Raw genomic sequence first — 27,500 nt, forward strand, 5'->3', positions numbered from 1 at the left:
ACACAGTGGTGAACATGCCCTTTCCCAACTACTTTGGCACGTGTTGCAGCCATGAAATTCTAACTTAACACGCGAAGTCCCAGAGAAGGGTCAATTGACATTTTTACCTAGAAAACACACAAGAGGGTCATTTGACCCCTAGTCCCCCCTGTGGACACTCCTTTTGTTATGAAAATGTGGCTGTTAGTGGCACACGGCAGGGGGCCACTTGAGCCTGTGTGGGGGAGGGGACCTTACAGCTCAAGCTTTAGTTCTGAGGTAGGTTGTGTGTGTTTTTGCAAGGATCAACAGAATGAAGGGATCAACACTCTGACATTTATTGTTAAAAAAAATACAAAACAAAACATATTTACAAAGAATGAAAAAGCAACTGTTTTCCCAGTTTTGGTGTGGAGGGTTGTTGCAGAAGCAATTGTTATTTTTGTGTGCCAAAAATAGTTTAAAAAAAAAAATGTACAAAGAAAAAAGCATATTTACAAAGAATGAAAAACCATGTCCATGTAAACGTGACTGACATACATTTGAGCAGTCACTCACAATCCTGGCACTGCCATTGCTCCTTTCGGCATTTCCCACATGTATAATTTTTCTGTCTACCTAGACAAACTGCCCCTAACAGCCTCATTACCATAACAAAATGAGTGATTAGTGTATTCGGGAAAAGCGTCGGGCCAAATGACCCCTCTCTGGGTCTTCTAGGTAGACAGAAAAATGCTGGGACTTCTAGTGTTAATTATTATTTGCAACAAAAAAAAAATGAAGTTTATGAGTTTGAACATCAAATATGTTGTCTTTGTAGTGCATTCAACTGAATATGGCTTGAAAAGGATTTGCAAATCATTGTATTCCGTTTATATTTACATCTAACACAATTTCCCAACTCATATGGAAACGGGGTTTGCACCTGACGTAACTGGAGATGGGTGCACACCAGGGTTGGGACCGCGGCGTCGACTCTTGACCAAAAGAAGCGTGGCGGCAGAGCAACCACAGCAGAGTTTGTTTTGAGCAAAGGCGACACGTGGCTGACAGGAGCACACGTGATATTCACCAGGCTAGTAAAGACGCAGTGAAGTGAATTATTCATGAAGGAAACACTAATTGTACCCTCTGTGAGTGGCGTCCTCACACCGGCCAGGAAATCTTTTCCTCCGGTGGTTCGGCAGCAAAGTGAATCTCTCCATTGCTGAGATGAGTCAAGGTTCACAACTGCAGGGGGAACCCTTGAGCAAAACAACCACTTAAATCTTACTGCGCCTCTAAAAGCGAGCCTTAACTAAAGCAAGCGTTTAAATCCGCTATGAGGTCCTCATAAAGATGCGGGCACCTGCGAGTGCAGTAAAGGGAACAGGAAACACACACGCAGAAAACACACCTTGCACTCAGGTGTTTAATATTCAACGAACATTTGCATGCAAAAACGGGATTTAATGCTCCGTGGCGGAGACACTCGGAAACATTACACTCATGGAATAATAAAGCTAATTTATCTGAAGCGTTATTGGGCAATTAAAGCAAACATGTTAGGAATTGATGGCAGGTTTTAGAGGCTGTAGTACACAGCTGCGGTCAGGGAGGAGTCGTTAGTGTCTCATCACGCCAGACTTTGCCAACACCTGATGGAAGCGTGGGGGGTGGGGGGGGGAGGAGGAAGTGGTTTGTAAGGCTGACTTCAAATCAGCCCTAATCTCAGCGTGGCCGAGTATTAAAAATGCTCCCTTCTGCAGCTGCCTGAGGGATTACAGCCGTGCACATTGAGTCTGCATGAAGGCAGGAGATGTTGTGGTACAGTCCTGGTCAAAAGTGTACAAACCCCGTTTCCATATGCGTTGGGAGATTGTGTTAGATGTAAATATAAACGGAATACAATGATTTGCAAATCCTTTTCAACCCATATTCAGTTGAATGCACTACAAAGACAAGATATTTGATCTTCAAAGTCATCAACTTTATTTTATTTTTTGCAAATAATAATTAAGTTAGAATTTCATGGCTGCAACACGTGCCAAAGTAGTTGGGAAAGGGCATGTTCACCACTGTGTTACATGGCCTTTCCTTTTAACAACACTCAGTAAAGGTTTGGGAACTGAGGAGACACATTTTTGAAGCTTCTCAGGTGGAATTCTTTCCCATTCTTGCTTGATGTACAGCAGGGCTGCAACTAACGATTAATTTGATAATCGATTAATCTGTCGATTATTACTTCGATTAATCAATTAAAAGAGACAAACTAAATTTCTATCCTATCCAGTATTTTATTGGGAAAAAAAAACAGCATACTGGCACCATACTTATTTTGATTATTGTTTCTCAGCTGTTTGTACATAAATAAAGGTTTACTTAAAAAAATAAAAAATAAAAAAAATTATTACAAATTTAAAAAAAAAAAAAAAAAATTAAAAAGTATGCGCATAGCATAGATCCAACGAATCGATGACTAAATTAATCGGCAACTATTTTAATAATCGATTTAATCGATTAGTTGTTGCAGCCCTAATGTACAGCTTAAGTTGTTCAACAGTCCGGGGGTCTCCGTTGCGCTATTTTAGGCTTCATAATGCGCCACACATTTTCAATGGGAGACAGGTCTGGACTACAGGCAGGCCAGTCTAGTACCCGCACTCTTTTACTATGAAGCCACGTTGATGTAACACGTGGCTTGGCATTGTCTTGCTGAAATAAGCAGGGGCGTCCATGGTAACGTTGCTTGGATGGCAACATATGTGGCTCCAAAACCTGTATGTACCTTTCAGCATTAATGGCGCCGTCACAGATGTGTAAGTTACCCACATTTTGGGTACTAATACACCCCCATACCATCACACATGCTGGCTTTTACATTTTGCGCCTATAACAATCCGGATGGTTCTTTTCCTCTTTGGTCCGGAGGACACGACGTCCACAGTTTCCAAAAACAATTTGAAATGTGGACTCGTCAGACTACGGAACTCTTTTCCACTTTGTATCAGTCCATCTTAGATGAGCTCAGGCCCAGCGAAGCCGACGGCGTTTCTGGGTGTTGTTGATAAACGGTTTTCGCCTTGCATAGGAGAGTTTTAACTTGCACTTACAGATGTAGCGACCAACTATAGTCACTGCAGTGGGTTTCTGAAATGTTCCTGAGCCCATGTGGTGATATCCTTTACACACTGAGGTCGCTTGTTGATGCAGTACAGCCTGAGGGATGGAAGGTCACGGGCTTAGCTGCTTACGTGCAGTGATTTCTCCAGATTCTCTGAACCCTTTGATGATATTACGGAGCGTAGATGATGAAATCCCTAAATTCCTTGCAATAGCTGGTTGAGAAAGGGTTTTCTTAAACTGTTCAACAATTTGCTCACGCATTTGTTGACAAAGTGGTGACCCTCGCCCCATCCTTGTTTGTGAATGTCATGGAATCTACTTTTATACCCAATCATGGCACCCACCTGTTCCCAATTAGCCTGCACACCTGTGGGATGTTCCAAATAAGTGTTTGATGAGCATTCCTCAACTTTATCAGTATTTATTGCCACCTTTCCCAACTTCTTTGTCACGTGTTGCTGGCTTTAAATTCTAAAGTTAATGATTATTTGCCAAAAAAAAAATGTTTATGAGTTTGAACATCAAATATGTTGTCTTTGTAGCATATTCAACTGAATATGGGTTGAAAATGATTTGCAAATCATTGTATTCCGTTTATATTTACATCTAACACAATTTCCCAACTCATATGGAAACGGGGTTCGTACATGATTTGAGCAGGACTGTACCTGCTCGTCTAATGAGGAACATTTGATAGAAGAAGTTGTGGTCATGTTGTTTCTGGCGTAATGAAAGTGACCAGTAAAATAACACTCGGCTTGTCAGACGCAACAAATGAGCTTGAGTGGGAATCAATGCGGGTCGCCTCCCGGTTGCGCTTGTTACAGTTTGTCACGCTGCATGTGTACTCAATGACGACTTCCACGTCTTTTCCATGCATGTTTCTGCAACGTGTGACAGAAAGCCGATAAATAGTGGCAGACGCTGGGTTTTAATGCAATGCGGGGACTCACAATCTACGTGCTGCCCAGAGAAGTGTGAACAAGACAAGGTAGACTGAATAAGAACAACAGCACTTCGCAGAACTCGACCGAGGTCATACGGCAGAGTTCTTGTCTGCGGAATTGTTCTGACGGTATTATAAGAAAATGCACGCAAAACACAAATAATAAGCCAGTAGTTAGATAATGGTGCAAAACTGGCCAATTATTATCACCCTCTTTCACTTCCAAGTTGCTCTCATTTCAAAGCATTTTTTTCTCACCATGTCATTAGAATTAGAATTATATATAAATTAATTTTCCTCAGCCGTTCAGAGATAGAAAGAAGAGTAACCCGAGTAAAAAACAAACAGAAATTAAAGCTGCTAGCAGCGTTGGTCGGGCCCGCATATTTGGCAGGTGCTAGTTGCTGAAGGATGTCAATCTATGAAATGTAGGTCTAAGTGAGACAATGTATGTATACTACATTGTATGTATGTAAACACTACACTGTATGTATGTATACTACACTGTATGTATGTAAACACTACACTGTATGTATGTAAACACTACACTGTATGTATGTATACTACACTGTATGTAAACACTACACTTTATGTATGTAAACACTACACTGTATGCATGTATACTACACTGTATGTATGTAAACACTACACTATGTATGTATACTACACTGTATATATGTAAACACTACACTGTATGTAAACACTACACTATATATGTAAACACTACACTGTATGTAAACACTACACTGTATGTAAACACTACACTGTTTGCATGTATACTACACTGTATGTATGTAAACACTACACTATGTATGTATACTACACTATATATGTAAACACTACACTGTATGTAAACACTACACTATATATATGTAAACACTACACTGTATGTAAACACTATACAATATGTATGTATACTACACTGTATGTATGTAAACACTACACTGTATGCAGGTAAACACTACACTGTATGTATGTATACTACACTGTATGTATGTATACTACATTGTATGTATGTAAACACTACACTGTATGTATGTATACTACACTGTTTGTATGTAAACACTACACTGTATGTATGTATACTACACTGTATGTATGCAAACACTACACTGTATGTATGTAAACACTACACTGTATGTATGTATACTACACTGTATGTAAACACTACACTTTATGTATGTATACTACACTGTATGTATGTAAACACTACACTGTATGCATGTAAACACTACACTGTATGTATGTATATTACACTGTATGTATGTATACTACACTGTATGTATGTAAACACTACACTGTATGTATGTAAACACTACACTGTATGTAAACACTACACTGTATGCATGTATACTACACTGTATGAAACCACTACACTGTATGTATGTAAACACTACACTGTATGTATGTATGTATACTACAGTATGTATGTACACACTACACTGTATGTATCTAAACACTACATTGTATGTATGTATACTACACTGTATGTATGCATACTACACTGTATGTATGTAAACACTACACTGTATGTATGTAAACACTACACTGTATGTATGTATACTACACTTTATGTATGTATACTACACTGTATGTATGTAAACACTACACTGTATGTATGTAAACACTACACTATATATATGTAAACACTACACAGTATGTATGTAAACACTACACTGTATGTATGTAAACACTACACTGTATATATGTAAACACTACACTGTATGTATGTATACTACACTGTATGTATGTAAACACTACACTGTATGAATGCAAACACTACACGGTATGTATGTATGCTACACTGTATGTATGTATACTACATTGTATGTATGTAAACACTACACTGTATGTATGTATACTACACTGTATGTATGTAAACACTACACTGTATGTATGTATACTACACTGTATGTATGTAAACACTACACTGTATGTATGTAAACACTACACTGTATGTATGTATACTACACTGTATGTAAACACTACACTTTATGTATGTAAACACTACACTGTATGCATGTAAACACTACACTGTATGTATGTATACTACACTGCATGTATGTAAACACTATACTGTATGCATGTAAACACTACACTGTATGTATGTATACTACACTGTATGTATGTAAACACTACACTGTATGTACGTATAATACACTGTATGTATGTAAACACTACACTATATGCATGTAAACACTACACTGTATGTATGTAAACACTACACTGTATGCATGTATACTACACTGTATGTATGTAAACACTACACTATGTATGTATACTACACTGTATATATGTAAACACTACACTGTATGTAAACACTACACTATATATATGTAAACACTACACTGTATGTAAACACTACACTGTATGTATGTAAACACTACACAGTATGTATGTATACTACACTGTATGTATGTAAACACTACACTGTATGCAGGTAAACACTACACTGTATGTATGTATACTACACTGTATGTATGTATACTACATTGTATGTATGTAAACACTACACTGTATGTATGTATACTACACTGTATGTATGTAAACACTACACTGTATGTATGTATACTACACTGTATGTAAACACTACACTTTATGTATGTATACTACACTGTATGTATGTAAACACTACACTGTATGCATGTAAACACTACACTGTATGTATGTATATTACATTGTATGTATGTATACTACACTGTATGTATGTAAACACTACACTGTATGTATGTAAACACTACACTGTATGTAAACACTACACTGTATGCATGTATACTACACTGTATGAAACCACTACACTGTATGTATGTAAACACTACACTGTATGTATGTATACTACAGTATGTATGTACACACTACACTGTATGTATCTAAACACTACATTGTATGTCTGTATACTACACTGTATGTATGCATACTACACTGTATGTATGTAAACACTACACTGTATGTATGTATGTATACTACACTGTATGTATGTAAACACTACACTGTATGTATGTATACTACACTGTATGTATATAAACACTACACTGTATGTATGTAAACACTACACTGTATGTATGTATACTACACTGTATGTAAACACTACACTGTATGTACGTATACTACACTGTATGTATGTAAACACTACACGGTATGCATGTAAACACTACACTGTATGTACATATACTACACTGTATGTATGTATACACTACACTGTATGTACGTATACTACACTGTATGTATGTAAACACTACACTGTATGTATGTAAACACGACACTGTATGCATGTAAACACTACACTGTATGTATGTGAACACTACACTGTATGCATGTAAACACTACACTGTATGTGTACTCCACTGTATGTATGTATACTACACTGTATGTATGTATACTACACTGTATGTATGTAAACACTACACTGTATGTTTGTAAACACTACACTGTATGTATGTATACTACACTGTATGTATGTAAACACTACACTGTATGTATGTAAACACTACACTGTATGTATGTATACTACACTGTATGCATGTAAACACTACACTTTATGTATGTAAACACTACACTGTATGTATGTATACTACACTGTATGTATGTATACTACACTGTATGTATGTAAACACTACACTGTATGTGCTCACGTGCTCATTGGGAGTCATTGTGTCTTGGTGTCTATTAGAGTGGAGGCCAGTGTGGAGTGTTTACAGGGCATCCTTTCAGTGCCTTACCCGTCTTCTCCTGGCATTTATTTCCAGCTGCTGAGCCAGCTGAAGGGGAACATGGAGGAGGAGAACCGACATTTAGCCGAGCAGAACCGCAGCCTGCTGGCGGAAAACCGGGCCTTACTGGAGCAGAGCCTGGAGCGCCGTGACCAGCACTATACTCAGCAGAAGGAATATCAGTTAGTACACACACACACACACACACACACACACACACACACACACACACACACACACACACACACACACACACACACACACACACACACACACACCCTTGTATTTCTTACCTTCTTGAGACCTGAGAAAAATGCCTCCCTCTTTAGGACCAGCCTTTCTAGATATATAAATACGTTTATTTACAGCATTAATAATATATACACACAATGCACATATAAAAAAGTTTGTTGTGAAAAATAAGTTGGAATTTCACAAGAAAAAGGTCACAATTTCACAAGAAGAACTTAGAATTTTGGCAGTATTGTAATAAAAGTCCTCATTTTACTCAACGCAAGTCAAAATTTTACAAGAAAAACTGAACATTTGTGCAATGTTATGATAAAAGTTGGAATTTTACTCAACGCAAGTCGCAATTTTACAAGAAAAACTGAACATTTCGACAATTTTATGAAAAGAGTCGTCATTTTGCTCGACAAAAGTCACAATTTTATAAGAAAACTTTAAAATGGTGGCAATATTATAACAATAATCTGAATTTTACTTGGCAAAATTACAACAAGTCATAATTTTCCTTAAAGGCCTACTGAAAGCCACTACTACCGACCACGCAGTCTGATAGTTTATACATCAATGATGAAATCTTAACATTGCAACACATGCCAATACGGTCGGGTATTAAAGTGCAATTTTAAATTTCCCGCGAAATATCCTGCTGAAAACGTCTCGGTATGATGACGTTTGCGTGTGACGTCACGGATTGTCGAGGACATTTTGGGACAGCATTGTGGCCAGCTACTAAGTCGTCTGTTTTCATCGCAAAATTCCACAGTATTCTGGACATCTGTGTTGGTGAATCTTTTGCAATTTGTTCAATGAACAATGGAGACAGCAAAGAAGAAAGCTGTGGGTGGGAAGCGGTGTATTAGCGGCCGGCTGCAGCAACACAACCACAGCCGGTGTTTCATTGTTTACATTCCCGAAAGATGACAGTCAAGCTTTACCATTGGCCTGTGGAGAACTGGGACAACAGAGACTCTTACCAGGAGGACTTTGAGTTGGATACGCGGACGCAGTACCGTGAGTACGCAACCAGAATGTTGCCATAAGCATTTTGTTTAATTTGTATATTTGGCTTCCAAACATTTGATCGCTTAACCCGTACGTTCGTGCCGCTATGTGCATGTCACGTACGTAACTTTGGGGAAATATATGTGCTGCATGAACTTTGCGGAGGTGAACGGTACTTTGGACTGCGGGATTGAGTGTGTTGTGCGGGTGTTTGATTTGTATTGGCGGGTTATATGGACGGGAGGGGGGAGGTGTTTGTTATGCGGGATTAATTTGTGGCATATTAAATATAAGCCTGGTTGTGTTGTGGCTAATAGAGTATATATATGTCTTGTGTTTATTTACTGTTGTAGTCATTCCCAGCTGAATATCAGGTCCCACCCGCCTCTCACAGCATCTTCCCTATCTGAATCGCTTCCACTGCCCTCTAGTCCTTCACTCTCACTTTCCTCATCCACAAATTTTTCATCCTCGCTCAAATTAATGGGGAAATCGTCGCTTTCTCTGTCCGAATCGCTCTCGCTGCATCTTACCTATCTGAATCGCTTCCACTGCCCTCTAGTCCTTCACTCTCACTTTCCTCATCCACAAATTTTTCATCCTCGCTCAAATTAATGGGGAAATCGTCGCTTTCTCGGTCCGAATCGCTCTCGCTGCATCTTCCCTATCTGAATCGCTTCCACTGCCCTCTAGTCCTTCACTCTCACTTTCCTCATCCACAAATTTTTCATCCTCGCTCAAATTAATGGGGAAATCGTCGCTTTCTCGGTCCGAATCGCTCTCGCTGCTGGCGGCCATGATTGTAAACAATGTGCAGATGTGAGGAGCTCCACAACCTGTGACGTCACGCTACTTCCGGTACAGGCAAGGCTTTTTTTTTTATCAGCGACCAAAAGTTGCGAACTTTATCGTCGATGTTCTCTACTAAATCCTTTCAGCAAAAATATGGCAATATCGCGAAATGATCAAGTATGACACATAGAATGGATCTGCTATCCCCGTTTCAATAAGAAAATCGCATTTCAGTAGGCCTTTAAAAAATGTCACTATTTAACGAAAACAAAAAAAAAAAGGGCAATATTGTGATAAAAGTCAGAATTTTATATGACAAATGTCACCATTTTGCATTAAAAAGTAATAATTTTACGAGAACATTTTGCAATGTTACAGAAACAGAGAGAATATGAGAAATTGTTCCCAATTGTTTGTAATTGGTTTTTAATCATCATTAATTACTTCAAGTTATTACAGTATGTCTCTATATACATATTTATTTTATGTTTTTTTTAATTAATTTTGGCCAAAGGGGGCGCATTTACATTTTTTATACACACTTTTTGTTTCATATGTTGACCAGAGGGGGAGCACTTTTAAAAGCGCCACACAGTCAATTTGAAAAATCCCGGGATGAATAAAGAAGTCCTTCTTTAGCTGCCGTCTTGTTTGATCATATATTGCCGCCTTTGAACCTGTCAATGTTTACTTCTGTATGCACATTAAATCAACAACAAAAAATCCTGACTTTGGAGCAATGTTCACGGACTCTAGTATTTGGCTCTTTATTAGATGCAATGGTTTTAACTCGTTCACCTGTCCTCATAAGGAGGCTACTTTTCCTTGATGATGCCTCAAGAAGGGTAGAAATACAAGACCACACACACACACACACACACACACACACACACACACACACACACACACACACACACACACACACACACACACACACACACACACACACACACACACACACACACACACACACACACACACACACAGCACAGACAAGAAAGGATGAAGTAGATTAAAGAGTAAATCAGGTCCCTGCAGGGCTTCTTAACAGGATTGATAGAATTGAAGCTACAAGCAGGATCAAATAGTACATCATGTAATGTGTGCGTTCTAGTACAAATAGTACCTCATGTAATGTGTGTGTTCTAGTACAAATAGTACCTCATGTAATGTGTGTGTTCTAGTACAAATAGTACCTCATGTAATGTGTGTGTTCTAGTACAAATAGTACATCATGTAATGTGTGCGTTCTAGTACAAATAGTACATCATGTAATGTGTGTGTTCTAGTACAAATAGTACACCATGTAATGTGTGTGTTCTAGTACAAATAGTACATCAGGTAATGTGTGTGTTCTAGTACAAATAGTACATCAGGTAATGTGTGTGTTCTAGGGTTGTTTGCTATACCGGTACTAATAAAGTACCGCAATACTAATTGATTGAAATCAGTACTATACTGTACTATACTGTAACATGTAGATACGTAACATGTAGATACATAACATGTAGATACATAACATGAAGATACATAACATGTAGATACGTAACATGTAGATACATAACATGTAGATACGTAACATGTAGGTACGTAACATGTAGATACGTAACATGTAGATACATAACATGTAGATACGTAACATGTAGGTACGTAACATGTAGATACGTAACATGTAGATACATAACATGTAGATACGTAACATGTAAATACATAACATGTAGGTACATAACATGTAGATACGTAACATGTAGTTACGTAATATGTAAATACATAACATGTAGATACGTAACATGTAGATATCATAACATGTAGATACGTAACATGTAGATACGTAACATGTCGGTACGTAACATGTAGGTACGTAACATGTAGGTACGTAACATGTAGGTACATAACATGTAGATACATAACATGTAGCTACGTAACATGTAGGTACGTAACATGCAGGTACATAACATGCAGATACGTAACATGCAGATACGTAACATGCAGATACGTAACATGTAGATACGTAACATGTAGATACATAACATGTAGATACGTAACATGTAGATACGTAACATGTAGATACGTAACATGTAGATACATAACATGTAGATACATAACATGTAGATACGTAACATGTAGATACATGACATGTAGATACGTAACATGTAGATACGTAACATGTAGATACATAACATGTAGATACGTAACATGTAGGTACGTAACATGTAGAAACGTAACATGTAGATACATAACATGTAGATACATAACATGTAGATACATAACATGTAGATACGTAACATGTAGGTACGTAACATGTAGGTACGTAACATGTAGATACATAACATGTAGCTACGTAACATGTAGATACATGACATGTAGATACGTAACATGTAGATACGTAACATGCAGATATGTAACTTGTAGATACATGACATGTAGATACGTAACATGCAGATACGTAACATGTAGATACGTAACATGTAGCTACGTAACATGTAGCTACGTAACATGTAGATACGTAACATGTAGATACGTAACATGTAGGTACGTAACATGTAGGTACGTAACATGTAGATACATAACATGTAGCTACGTAACATGTAGATACGTAACATGTAGATACATGACATGTAGATACGTAACATGTAGATACGTAACATGCAGATATGTAACTTGTAGATACGTAACATGCAGATATGTAACATGCAGATATGTAACATGTAGATACGTAACATGTAGCTACGTAACATGTAGCTACGTAACATGTAGCTACATAACATGTAGATACGTAACATGTAGATACGTAACATGTAGGTACATAACATGTAGGTACGTAACATGTAGGTACGTAACATGTAGGTACGTAACATGCAGATATGTAACATGCAGATACGTAATATGCAGATACGTAACATGCAGATACATAACATGTAGATACATGACATGTAGATGCATGGCATGTAGATACGTAACATGTAGATACATAACATGTAGATACGTAACATGTAGATACGTAACATGTAGATACATGACATGTAGATGCATGGCATGTAGATACGTAACATGTAGATACATAACATGCAGATACGTAACATGCAGATACGTAACATGTAGATACATGACATGTAGATGCATGACATGTAGATACGTAACATGTAGATACATAACATGTAGATACATAACATGTAGATACGTAACATGTAGATACGTAACATGTAGCTACGTAACATGTAGATACGTAACATGTAGATAAGTAGATGTGCACACAGCTGCTTGGCTTGATGCCAAATATTAGCGGAGTTAAAACTGCCCATCTAGCGTCAACTAATGCAAGTAAAATGACTGATTTTGGTAACAAATTGCTACAATTTGTGTTTTATCTTTAACAAAAGTGTGTTACCTGCTACATGACTTATCTGGGTACTTTTATCCATAGTTTTGTTCTTAGTACTAACTAATAATTGTATTTTCCTTAAAGCACAGACCAGGATTGTCAACCTTAAATCACGAAGCATTTAATATAACGTCAATAAAGCTTTCTTTTAAATTATATTCTAACCTAATCCTTGATTCTAACAGACGATATGGAATATGGAACTTTGTCAATTGTTCTGTGAGTGCAACAAGAAAAACACAATGTGTTTAATGCATTTTATTTAAAATTTTAACCTTGTAAAATTGTTCTTTGAGTGCAATAGGAAACATGTGTTTATTGTATTGTCATATTTTATGTTAACATAAAGCCAATATTGGCACTTTTTCCTCGTTCCCTTTATTTGGAAAAGTGTCAAAAATGATGGATACACAAACGATTGGTATGGGGACAAGCCGAGTGTGTTGATCCGTGGCACAGGCATGGAGGTGTGAGTGTGTGAGCGTGTGAGCGTGTGAGCGTGTAAGTGTGTGAGTGTGTAAGTGTGTGAGTGTGTGAGCGTGTGAGCGTGTGTGTAAGTGTGTGAGTGTGTAAGTGTGTAAGCGTGTGAGCGTGTGAGAGCATGTGAGCGCGTGTGGGCGCGTGTGAGCGTGTGTGAGCGTGTGGGCGTGTGAGCGTGTGTGTGAGTGTGTGAGCGTGTGTGAGCGTGTGAGCGTGTGTGCGTGTGTGTGCGAGTGTGTGAGCGTGTGAGCGTGTGTGAGCGTGTGGGCGTGTGAGCATGTGTGTGAGTGTGTGAGCGTGTGTGAGCGTGAGCGTGTGTGTAAGTGTGAGCGTGTGTGTAAGTGTGTGAGTGTGTGAGTGTGTGGGCGTGTGAGCGGGTGAGCGTGTGAGCGTGTGTGAGTGTGTGTGTGAGTGTGTGAGCGTTTGTGCGAGTGTGCGAGTGTGTGAGCGTGTGAGTGTGTGAGCGTGTGAGCGTGTGTGCAAGTGTGCGAGCGTGCGGGCGTGCGAACGTGCGAGCGTGTGTGGGCGCGTGAGCGTGTGTGAGCGTGTGTGCAAGTGTGCAAGTGTGCAAGTGTTCGTGCGTGCGAGCGTGCGGGCGTGCGAGCGTGTGTGGGCGTGTGAGCGTGTGTGAGCGTGTGAGTGTGTGAGCGTGTGTGTGAGCGTGTGAGCGTGTGTGTAAGTGTGTGAGTGTGTGGGCGTGTGAGCGTGTGTGTGAGCGTGTGAGCGTGTGTGTAAGTGTGAGCGTGTGTGTAAGTGTGTGAGCGTGTGAGCGTGTGTGAGTGTGTGAGCGTGTGTGTAAGTGTGTGAGTGTGTGAGCGTGTGTGCGAGTGTGTGAGTGTGTGAGCGTGTGAGCATGTGTGTGAGTGTGTGAGCGTGTGTGTAAGTGTGAGCGTGTGTGTAAGTGTGTGAGTGTGTGGGCGTGTGAGCGTGTGTGAGTGTGAGCGAGTGTGTGAGTGTGTGAGCGTTTGTGCGAGTGTGCGAGTGTGTGAGCGTGTGAGTGTGTGAGCGTGTGAGCGTGTGTGCAAGTGTGCGAGCGTGCGGGCGTGCGAACGTGCGAGCGTGTGTGGGCGTGTGAGCGTGTGTGAGCGGGTGTGCAAGTGTGCAAGTGTGCGAGTGTTCGTGCGTCCGAGCGTGCGGGTGTGCGAGCGTGTGTGGGCGTGTGAGCGTGTGTGAGTGTGTGAGCGTGTGTGTGAGCGTGTGAGCGTGTGAGCGTGTGTGTAAGTGTGTGAGTGTGTGGGCGTGTGAGCGTGTGTGTGAGCGTGTGTGTAAGTGTGAGCGTGTGTGTAAGTGTGTGAGTGTGTGAGTGTGTGGGCGTGTGAGCGTGTGTGTAAGTGTGTGTAAGTGTGTGAGTGTGTGAGCGTGTGTGCGAGTGTGTGAGTGTGTGAGCGTGTGTGCGAGTGTGCGAGTGTGTGAGCGTGTGAGTTTTGCTCCCAAATGACATCATTGCCCTCTTGGCCATTTGCTTTTATTCCCACTGTTCAGCTTTAATGTTTGCTTTATTGACGTTTGCAGATAAATATCAGCATTTGTAATAAACATGTAGGTGAGCCATGATGTTGTGCATGAAGGCAGACACAATGCAGCGGTTTAGAGAGTGAAACATATTTGAAAACACGTCCAGGCTGGCAGGAAAAACATTTTATTGGCAATCATTCACAGAAACTGCTTTCAATGTTCGCCTTTTTAAAGGACAGCTTATAAATAGCTAAGGACAAAAGGGGGAAACAATGAAAAGGCAGTTTGATTATGAAGGCAAAAGGCATGATGATGACTTTCCATGTTGCAGCGGAGCACATTTGCACTATGACTGATTGCTTTCTTTTGGGGGGTTTGGAGGGAGGGAGGCCATCTGCAGCGGTGTGGTCAACAAGATGTTGGGAGGGAACAAGCAATAAACGCAGGAGATGAGCAGCGCCTGATTCATCCTCGGGGGGGAAATAACACGCTTTTGCTGTTCCTCACAATAGAGCTGGCACTGAAATAAACACCATGCTTCACGTCGCCTGCCATTTTGCAGCAATGACCTCTTTTAACAGTTTTAGCAGCCCAGTGTGGGAAACCCAGGTCAGCCCACACTTTTTGCTAGGCTATTTTCTTGTATTCCGACGCAGTTTATCATCCAAGGCAGGTTTGACGTTGCAGGCTTTTTTTCTTTCTTGCCAGCAGTGCTTCACTGCAACCTTCATCATGGACTCCAAGTCCCTTTTCTTCTTCTTCTTCTTCTGCTGGGACTTTGATGGATATCCGCTGACAGGATGCTCTATAATACTTTTGTGTCCTCCTTCAGGGAGAAGCTGAGCGAGCTGCGTAGAGAGAAGCAGAAGCTGGTGGAGAAGATCATGGACCAGTACAGAGTTCTGGAGCCCAACGTGCCGCCTTCACCCAAGTACTTGACACTTCATACATACTCTTTATCGGGCCAGAAGTGTGAAATACAACTGAAATAAAGTACAAACCCCGTTTCCATATGAGTTGGGAAATTGTGTTAGATGTAAATATAAACGGAATACAATGATTTGCAAATCCTTTTCAACCCATATTCAGTTGAATATGCTACAAAGACAACATATTTGATGTTCAAACTCATAAGCTTTATTTATTTTTTTTGCAAATAATAATTAACTTAGAATTTCATGGCTGCAACACGTGCCAAAGTACTTGGGAAAGGGCATGTTCACCACTGTGTTACATGGCCTTTCCTTTTAACAACACTCAGTAAACGTTTGGGAACTGAGGAGACACATTTTTGAAGCTTCTCAGGTGGAATTCTTTCCCATTCTTGCTTGATGTACAGCTTAAGTTGTTCAACAGTCCGGGGGTCTCCCTTGTGCTATTTTAGGCTTCATAATGCGCCACACATTTTCAATGGGAGACAGGTCTGGACTACAGGCAGGCCAGTCTAGTACCCGCACTCTTTTACTATGAAGCCACGTTGATGTAACACGTGGCTTGGCATTGTCTTGCTGAAATAAGCAGGGGCGTCCATGGTAACGTTGCTTGGATGGCAACATATGTTGCTCCAAAACCTGTATGTACCTTTCAGCATTAATGGTGCCTTCACAGATGTGTAAGTTACCCATGTCTTGGGCACTAATACACCCCCATACCATCACACATGCTGGCTTTTACACTTTGCGCCTATAACAATCCGGATGGTTCTTTTCCTCTTTCCTCACGACGTCCACAGTTTCCAAAAACAATTTGAAATGTGGACTCGTCAGACCACAGAACACTTTTCCACTTTGTATCAGTCTATCTTAGATGAGCTCATTCCCAGCGAAGCCGACGGCGTTTCTGGGTGTTGTTGATAAACGGTTTTCGCCTTCCATAGGAGAGTTTTAACTCACACTTACAGATGTAGTGACCAACTGTAGTTACTGACAGTGGGTTTCTGAAGTGTTCCTGAGCCCATGTGGTGATATCCTTTACACACTGATGTCGCTTGTTGATGCAGTACAGCCTGAGGGATGGAAGGTCACGGGCTTAGCTGCTTACGTGCAGTGATTTCTCCAGATTCTCTGAACCCTTTGATGATATTACGGAGCGTAGATGGTGAAATCCCTAAATTCCTTGCAATAGCTGGTTGAGAAAGGTTTTTCTTAAACTGTTCAACAATTTGCACACGCATTTGTTGACAAAGTGGTGACCCTCGCCCCATCCTTGTTTGTGAATGACTGAGCATTTCATGGAATCTACTTTTATACCCAATCATGGCACCCACCTGTTCCCAATTTGCCTGTTCACCTGTGGGATGTTCCAAATAAGTGTTTGATGAGCATTCCTCAACTTTATCAGTATTTATTGCCACCTTTCCCAACTTCTTTGTCACGTGTTGCTGGCATCAAATTCTAAAGTTAATGATTATTTGCAACAAAAAAAAAGTTTATCAGTTTGAACATCAAATATGTTGTCTTTGTAGCATATTCAACTGAATATGGGTTGAAAGTGATTTGCAAATCATTGTACTCCGGCTTCCTCCCACCTCCAAAGACATGCACCTGGGGATAGGTTGATTGGCAACACTAAATTGGCCCTAGTGTGTGAATGTGAGTGTGAATGTTGTCTGTCTATCTGTGTTGGCCCTGCGATAAGGTGGCGACTTGTCCAGGGTGTACCCTGCCTTCCGCCCGATTGTAGCTGAGATAGGCTCCAGCGCCCCCTGCGACCCCGAAGGGAATACGCGGTAGAAATTGGATGGATGGATGGATGTATTCCGTTTATATTTACATTTAACAATTTCCCAACTCATATGGAAACGGGGTTTGTACATTTTGGTGCGCTCACAAGAACTTTGCCTGAGAACTTGTAACTTAGCTACTTTTAATGGAGAGTAACTTGTAGCTTAGCTACATTTAATGGAGAGTAACTTGTAGCTTAGCTACATTTAATGGAGAGTAACTTGTACCTTAGCTACTTTTAATGGAGAGTAACTTGAAGCTTAGCTACATTTAATGGACAGTAACTTGTAGCTTAGCTACATTTAATGGAGAATAACTTAGCTTAATTACATTTAATGGAGAGTAACTTGTAACTTAGCTACATTTAATGGAGAGTAACTTGTAGCTTAGCTACATTTAATGGAGAGTAACTTGTACCTTAGCTACTTTTAATGGAGAGTAACTTGTAGCTTAGCTACATTTAATGGAGAGTAACTTGTAGCTTAGCTACATTTAATGGAGAGTAACTTGTACCTTAGCTACTTTTAATGGAGAGTAACTTGAAGCTTAGCTACATTTAAAGGAGAGTAACTTGTAGCTTAGCTACATTTAATGGAGAATAACTTAGCTTAATTACATTTAATGGAGAGTAACTTGTAACTTAGCTACATTTAATGGAGAGTAACTTGTAGCTTAGCTACATTTAATGGAGAGTAACTTGTACCTTAGCTACTTTTAATGGAGAGTAACTTGAAGCTTAACTACATTTAATGGACAGTAACTTGTAGCTGAGCTACATTTAATGGAGAGTAACTTAACTTAATTACATTAAATGGAGAGTAACTTGTAACTTAGCTACATTTAATGGAGAGTAACTTGTAGCTTAGCTACATTTAATGGAGAGTAACTTGTAGCTTAGTTACATTTAATAGAGAGTAACTTGTAGCTTAGCTACATTTAATGGAGAGTAACTCTTAGCTTAGCTACATTTAATGGAGAGTAACGTGTAGCTTGGCTACATTTAATGGAGAGTAACTTGTAGCTTAGCTACCTTTAATGGAAAGTAACTTGTAACTTAGCTACATTTAATGGAGAGTAACTTGTAGCTTAGCTATATTTAATGGAGAGTAACGTGTAGCTCAGCTACATTTAATGGAGAGTAACTTGTAACTTAGCTACATTTAATGGAGAGTAACGTGTAGCTTAGCTACATTTAATGGAGAGTAACATGTAGCTTAGCTACATTTAATGGAGAGTAACTTGTAGCTTAGCTACATTTAATGGAGAGTAACTTGTAACTTAGCTACATTTAATGGTGAGTAACTTGTAGCTTAGCTACATTTAATGGAGAGTAACTTGTAACTTAGCTACATTTAATGGAGAGTAACTTGTAACTACTACATTTAATGGCGAGTAACTTGTAGCTTAGTTACATTTAATGGAGAGTAACTTGTAGCTTAGGTACATTTAATGGAGAGTAACTTGTAACTTAGCTACATTTAATGGAGAGTAACTTGTAGCTTAGCTACATTTAATGGAGAGTAACTTGTAACTTAGATACATTTAATGGAGAATAACTTGTAGCTTAGCTACATTTAATGGAGAATAACTTGTAGCTTAGCTACATTTAATGGAGAGTAACGTGTAGCTTAGCTACATTTAATGGAGATTAACGTGTAACTTAGCTACATTTAATGGAGAGTAACTTGTAGCTTAGCTACATTTAATGGAGAGTAACTTGTAACTTAGCTACATTTAATGGAGAGTAACTTGTAGCTTAGCTACATTTAATGGAGAGTAACTTGTAGCTTAGTTACATTTAATAGAGAGTAACTTGTAGCTTAGCTACATTTAATGGAGAGTAACTCTTAGCTTAGCTACATTTAATGGAGAGTAACGTGTAGCTTGGCTACATTTAATGGAGAGTAACTTGTAGCTTAGCTACCTTTAATGGAAAGTAACTTGTAACTTAGCTATATTTAATGGAGAGTAACGTGTAATTTGTAGCTCAGCTACATTTAATGGAGAGTAACTTGTAACTTAGCTACATTTAATAGAGAGTAACGTGTAGCTTAGCTACATTTAATGGAGAGTAACATGTAGCTTAGCTACATTTAATGGAGAGTAACTTGTAACTTAGCTACATTTAATGAAGAGTAACTTGTAGCTTAGCTACATTTAATGGAGAGTAACTTGTAGCTTAGCTACATTTAATGGAGAGTAACTTGGCTCTCTGGGGCGGTATAGCTCGGTTGGTAGAGCGGCCGTGCCAGCAACTTGAGGGTTGCAGGTTCGATCCCCGCTTCCGCTTGGGCAAGACACTTCACCCACCTGCTCCCAGTGCCACCCACACTGGTTTAAATGTAACTTAGATATTGGGTTTCGCAATGTAAAGCGCTTTGAGTCACTTGAGAAAAAGCGCTATATAAATGTAATTCACTTCACTTCACTTCACTACCTTAGCTACTTTTAATGGAGAGTAACTTGAAGCTTAGCTACATTTAATGGACAGTAACTTGTAGCTTAGCTACATTTAATGGAGAGTAACTTAGCTTAATTACATTAAATGGAGAGTAACTTGTAACTTAGCTACATTTAATGGAGAGTAACTTGTAGCTTAGCTACATTTAATGGAGAGTAACTTGTAGCTTAGTTACATTTAATAGAGAGTAACTTGTAGCTTAGCTACATTTAATGGTGAGTAACTTGTAACTTAGCTACATTTAATGGAGAGTAACTTGTAGCTTAGCTACATTTAATGGAGAGTAACTTGTAGCTTAGTTACATTTAATAGAGAGTAACTTGTAGCTTAGCTACATTTAATGGAGAGTAACTCTTAGCTTAGCTACATTTAATGGAGAGTAACGTGTAGCTTAGTTACATTTAATGGAGAGTAACTTGTAGCTTAGCTACCTTTAATGGAAAGTAACTTGTAACTTAGCTACATTTAATGGAGAGTAACTTGTAGCTTAGCTATATTTAATGGAGAGTAACGTGTAGCTCAGCTACATTTAATGGAGAGTAACTTGTAACTTAGCTACATTTAATGGAGCGTAACGTGTAGCTTAGCTACATTTAATGGAGAGTAACATGTAGCTTAGCTACATTTAATGGAGAGTAACTTGTAACTTGGCTACATTTAATGAAGAGTAACTTGTAGCTTAGCTACATTTAATGGAGAGTAACTTGTAGCTTAGCTACATTTAATGGTGAGTAACTTGTACCTTAGCTACATTTAATGGAGAGTAACTTGTAACTTAGCTACATTTAATGGTGAGTAACTTGTAGCTTAGCTACATTTAATGGAGAGTAACTTGTAACTTAGCTACATTTAATGGAGAGTAACTTGTAACTTAGCTACATTTAATGGAGAGTAACTTGTAACTACTACATTTAATGGCGAGTAACTTGTAGCTGAGCTGCTTTTAATGGAGAGTAACTTGTAACTTAGCTATTTTTTATTTATTTAGCCTTTCGGGGTCCCGGGGACCATAAACGGTCTCAGTCATTAAAATGTTAAAAATAAGTCAGATTATTATTTTTTTTGAATTATTTAATGCTTACAGTAAATCTCTATATCAACTTCAAGTTGATATAAAGTAATACAAATAAAAAAAATGTTTTATGGCTTTTCTGTCAAAAACAACCTAGTTTTTTTTTTTTATAGTAAAACTGAAATATGCAGTATTTAGTAATTAGAGCCCTAAAAGATCAATAATGCAGGACACCATTGATTTTAATTATTTCATATTTTTGAGTACCGGTAATCACAGTGAAAAGATAAATAAAAAAAATCACTAAATATATTTGGGATCCAAAAGGTGCCCCACTCATAAAGTGATACATTTTTATTAGGTTTTTCTTTTACTTTCAACACTTAAGTCACGAGATCAACTTCAGATATATCTGTCGATTTTATGCTGGAACTATTATTTTGTTTGTTTTATGCGCTTTTGTCAAAGAAAACTTTGCTGTTTTTATATGGCTACTAAACAATATTAGACTTAGACTTAGACTTAGACTTCCTTTTTATTGTCATTCCAAATGTGAACTTTACAGCAGTGGTCCCCAACCACCGGGCCGCGGTCCGATACTGGTCCGCGGACCGATTGGTACCGGGCCGCACAAGAAATTTAAAAATAAATATATATATATATATATATATATATATATATATATATATATATATATATATATTTTTTTTTTAATGAAATCAACATAAAAAACACAATATATACATTATATATCAATATAGATCAATACAGTCTGCAGGGATACAGTCCGTAAGCACACATGATTGTATTTATTTATGTAAAAAAAAATAATAATAAAAAAAAAAATAAAAATAAAAAATTGAAATACCCCCACCGGTCCGTGGGCCAAATTTTCAAGCATTGACCGGTCCGCAGCTACAAAAAGTTTGGGGACCACTGCTTTACAGCACAGATAAGAACAAAATTTCGTTACATAAGCTCATGGTAGTGCAGGATAAAAAACCAATAAGGTGCATATATAAATAAATATATATATATATATATAAATAATAATATATATATATATATATATATATATATATATATATATATATATATATATATATAAATAAATAAATAGATTACTGTACAGATTAATATATTGCACTTTTTCACATGCGTCCGCGTTTATGGATGTATGTTATATTGTCTTTTTTATTCCAGCGAGTTAATCCATTTTGGGGGGAGTTGAGGGGATAATTTAATTATGATGCGTTTAAGAGTCTTACGGCCTGAGGGAAGAAGCTATTTATATATATATATATGTATATATATATATATATATATATATATATATATATATATATATATATATATATATATATATATATATATATATATATATATATATATATATAACTATTGCATATATATAATATATGCAATATTTACCACATAAGACATTTTAAAGTGAAATATTTGAAGTAATTGGAGCCCTGAAAATAATTCATTATAACATGGATTTTTTTTGTTAATTTTTTTTTTTTTTTTTTTTTGAGCAATGGCAAATAAAGAAAAATGAAGAAAGACAAAAGAAAAAGAAAAAACAGCCTGCATGGCAGCTTTTGTGACAACATTGCAACTTTTTCTCCTTAGATTTCACCTCATTACACTTTTTTTAAATGTTCTTTTTTATTTTTACAATAGTATTTCCAGAATGTGTGGCGGGCCGGTAAACAATTAGCTGCGGGCCGCAAATGGCCCCCCGGGGCCGCACTTTGGACACCCCTGGCTTAAGTCGACGTTGACTGCTTATGTCGACATCAAATTTGAGACCCGACAGGGTTATTTGTATGAAATTGGGTCCGTTTATGTTGACACGTGGTGTAGTGTTGTCAACGTCCTCCTTTCAACATCTGTAACAAACTCTTGTGGATGTACTACCAGTCTGTGGTTGCCAGTCTTCTGTACTACATGGTAGTGTGCTACATGGTCACTACTGCATAGTTTCTCTTGTTATATTCTTATTTTACTGTTATATTTTTATTCTCATTGTTGCTTTTTATTTTTTATTCTTATTGTAATATGTTTCTATTTTGTTTCCATTTATACCGCCATTATTTACTTTTTACTTTTTAAATTAAAAAAATAAATAAATAAATACATAAATAAATAAAAAGTAAATAATGGCGGTATAAATGGAAACAAAATAGAAAAATATTACGATAAGAATAAAAAAATAAAAAAAGCACTTGTCCAGGGTGTACCCCGCCTTCCGCCCGATTGTAGCTGAGATAGGCTCCAGCGCCCCCCGCCACCCCGAAGGGAATAAGCGGTAGAAAATGGATGGATGGACTTTTTAAATTCGATCTCAACTCTGTACACCGCTGCTGGAAGTGACCGCGCCCTCTTGTCGCCTCGCAGGAAGTCCAACTGGATCGCCGAGCGCGTGAAGAAGCTCATCAAACCTCGGGGAGGAGCGCGGGGGGGACGCCTCGTCATGGCCGCCTGCAGCGTGGAGAACCTGGCCGGCGGCCACCACTTCACCTGCGACACACCTGAGCCAGGTGAGGGCCGCACGCTAACACAAAAGCATGTTCAGCTATTCCTCGTCCTCCAGTGATAATGCTACTTGTAAGAAACGTAATTTATTTGTCGCCATGGAGGCCAGGATTAGTGATTTAGAAGTAGCTAAAACACTGCGGATGGACGTTAGCCGCTAGATAGCTAGCCATGTCTTAAAGCACCTCTTCCTGAGGGTGTTTCGGTGTTATAACTTCACCTTTATCTTTACTTTTTAAGCCAAAATGCGCCCGTTCTCCCTTTTCTGTCTACACACTGCCGAACATGCTCCTCTGCTCGTAAAACCAGCAATGACATGACGACGCACCTTCAAGCCCGTTAAAAAAAGGGGGCGGGGACCGGTATAGTAGACTATTTATGTTATTCACATGTGAATAATGCTGTATAATAGACTGTATTTATATTATTCACATGTGAATAATGCTGTATAATAGACTTTATGTTATTCACATGTGAATAATGCTGTATAATAGACTGTATTTATATTACTCACATGTGAATAATGCTGTATAATAGACTGTATTAATATTATTCACATGTGAATAATGCTGTATAATAGACTATATTATTCACATGTGAATAATGCTGTATAATAGATTGTATTTATATTATTCACATGTGAATAATGCTGTATAATATACTGTATTTATATTATTCACAAGTGAATAATGCTGTATAATAGACTATATTATTCACATGTGAATAATGCTGTATAATAGACTGTATTTATATTATTCACATGTGAATAATGCTGTATAATATACTGTATTTATATTATTCACATGTGAATAATGCTGTATAATAGACTATATTATTCACATGTGAATAATGCTGTATAATAGACTGTACTTATATTATTCACATGTGAATAATGCTGTATAATAGACTGTATTAATATTATTCACATGTGAATAATGCTGTATAATAGACTATATTATTCACATGTGAATAATGCTGTATAATAGACTGTATTTATATTATTCACATGTGAATAATGCTGTATAATAGACTGTATTTATATTATTCACATGTGAATAATGCTGTATAATAGACTGTATTTATATTATTCACATGTGAAGAATGCTGTATAATAGACTGTATTTATAGTATTCACATGTGAAGAATGCTGTATAATAGACTGCATTTATATTATTCACATGTGATTAATGCTGTATAATAGACTATATTATTCACATTTGAATAATGCTGTATAATAGACTGTATTTATATTATTCACATGTGAATAATGCTGTATAATAGACTGTATTTATAATACTCACATGTGAATAATGCTGTATAATAGACTGTATTTGTATTATTCACATGTGAATAATGCTGTATAATAGACTGTATTTATATTATTCACATGTGAATAATGCTGTATAATACACTTTATGTTATTCACATGTGAATAATGCTGTATAATAGACTGTATTTATATTACTCACATGTGAATAATGCTGTATAATAGACTGTATTAATATTATTCACATGTGAATAATGCTGTATAATAGACTATATTATTCACATGTGATTAATGCTGTATAATAGACTGTATTTATATTATTCACATGTGAATAATGCTGTATAATAGACTGTATTTATATTACTCACATGTGAATAATGCTGTATAATAGACTGTATTTATATTATTCACATGTGAAGAACGCTGTATAATAGGTATTTTTTACATGTGAATAATGCTGTATAATAGGTAATTTTTACATGTGAATAATGCTGTATAATAGACTATATTTATATTATTCACATGTGAATAATGCTGTATAATAGACTATATTTATATTATTCACATGTGAATAATGCTGTATAATAGACTGTATTTATATTAGTGATTTCAGTGTTATAACTTCACCTTTATCTTTACTTTTTACACCAAAATGCGTCCATTCTCCCTTTTCTGTCTACACACTGTGTCTGCTTGTAAGTACTCTGTGTGTGTGTGCGCTGCCCAACATGCTCCTCTGCTCGTAAAACCAGCAATGTCACGACATGACGACTACAGGGGGCGTTGTGTGACCGGTACTTTTTAGGGGCGGTATAGTACCGAATATGATTGTGGAAGTCTTGCACTCCCGGGTTCTTCGGACCACCGATTACCGACATGCCGGGCTCTTTCAGGTTGACAACAATGTTTTATTTTGCAATAAAACGTGCAAAGTCTTTAGGGGTGCTTTTCAGCACTTGTCTTTTCTAGCAGTTGAGCACACGAATGGTTCCTCTCCAGTGTCGTCTGTCTCGCTCTCGCTCGCGCTCCCCCACCAACTCAACTCTCCTCCCCCGGCTGCTGTCTTTTAACCAGAGGTGGGTAAAGTAGCCAGAAATTCAAGAGAATAAGGAAGTGGTTTAAATGTTGTTTGACACTGTCGAATAGCACGCAGCATATATAAACACAAACATCAACAGTTGATACATGTGATCGTTTTGGTCGATATCACTGATCAATATCAAAATGTTCATCGTAAAACCCTGATGGAAGAGAATAAAAAGTATTAAAGAGATGCGTTTGGTCCCCTGGCTGTAAGAAAAAGAGCTTTGATCAACTTTATCTGAACTGGCGGCCGTCCAGCGGCGGCGATGAAGGCCCGGAAGGCTCTAAACGCTGCAGTTAAGTCTGCCTCTGATGAGCTGAGAAGGTTTTGTGTAAATAAACCTCTGATGATTTATTATTAGCTTTCATCTTCGCCCCCGCAGACAACTTGTGTACGATTGTCTTACGCCGCCGGTTTAAGGAGAAGTGCACTCACGGATCCTCTGAGGGCCTCCCCAAACTCAGCCTTGTGATGCAATTACATCTTTTTAGTCCATTTGGGGTCTATGTCCGCAGCCTCCCTGGAATCATCACCGTGGCAACCCCGATGCCAAATGATTCCATGCAATCTACCCCCAATCCAACGCCCTCGACGCAAATCCATGGAAGGATGGGCAGCGCCTGAGGGCTGCGGCCTGCCACCATGGCCCCCCCACTCCCTCCCCTCTGTTGCTAGATATCTCGAGATGTACGTTGTAATATGTATACCGTATTTTTCGGACTACAAGTCGCAGTTTTTTTCATAGTTTGGCCGGGGGTGCGACTTATACTCAGGAGCGACTTATGTGTGAAATTATTAACACATTACCGTAAAATATCAAATAATATTATTTATCTCATTCACGTAAGAGACTAGACGTACAAGATTTCATGGGATTTAGCGATTAGGAGTGACAGATTGTTTGGTAAACGTATAGCATGTTCTATATGTTATAGTTATTTGAATGACTCTTACCATAATATGTTACGTTAACATACCAGGCACGTTCTCAGTTGGTTATTTATGCCTCATATAACGTACACTTTAGCCTGTTGTTCACTATTCTTGATTTATTTTAAATTGCCTTTCAAATGTCTATTCTTGGTGTTGGGTTTTGTCAATTAAATTTCCCCAAAAAATGCGACTTATACTCCAGTGCAACTTATATATGTTTTTTTCCTTCTTTATTATGCATTTTCGGCCGGTGCGACTTATACTCCGGAGCGACTTATAGTCCGAAAAATACGGTATGTGCTTTGCTATCGAGCTTTTTTCCCACTCCAGACTGGGCCCCCTTAGGAGCGCAGTCTAGATTGTATTTTTTTACTCATCC

The 27,500-nt window shown here is 38.2% G+C and overlaps 1 protein-coding gene across 3 annotated transcripts in view; it reads left to right on the top strand.

Annotated features, from left to right (window-relative positions):
* The window catches only part of ccdc88b (coiled-coil domain containing 88B), a 174,192-nt gene that overhangs the window by 141,053 nt on the left and 5,639 nt on the right, over nt 1–27,500 (top strand). For all 3 annotated transcript variants that reach the window (XM_062043422.1, XM_062043421.1, XM_062043423.1), the window contains 3 exons: nt 7,777–7,922; nt 15,933–16,031; nt 23,700–23,842. In XM_062043422.1, the coding sequence (XP_061899406.1) occupies nt 7,777–7,922; nt 15,933–16,031; nt 23,700–23,842 (388 nt within the window). The remainder of the gene's footprint in view (nt 1–7,776; nt 7,923–15,932; nt 16,032–23,699; nt 23,843–27,500) is intronic.

This window comes from Entelurus aequoreus, linkage group LG04, assembly GCF_033978785.1.
Source record: "Entelurus aequoreus isolate RoL-2023_Sb linkage group LG04, RoL_Eaeq_v1.1, whole genome shotgun sequence".
NCBI lineage: Eukaryota > Metazoa > Chordata > Actinopteri > Syngnathiformes > Syngnathidae > Entelurus > Entelurus aequoreus.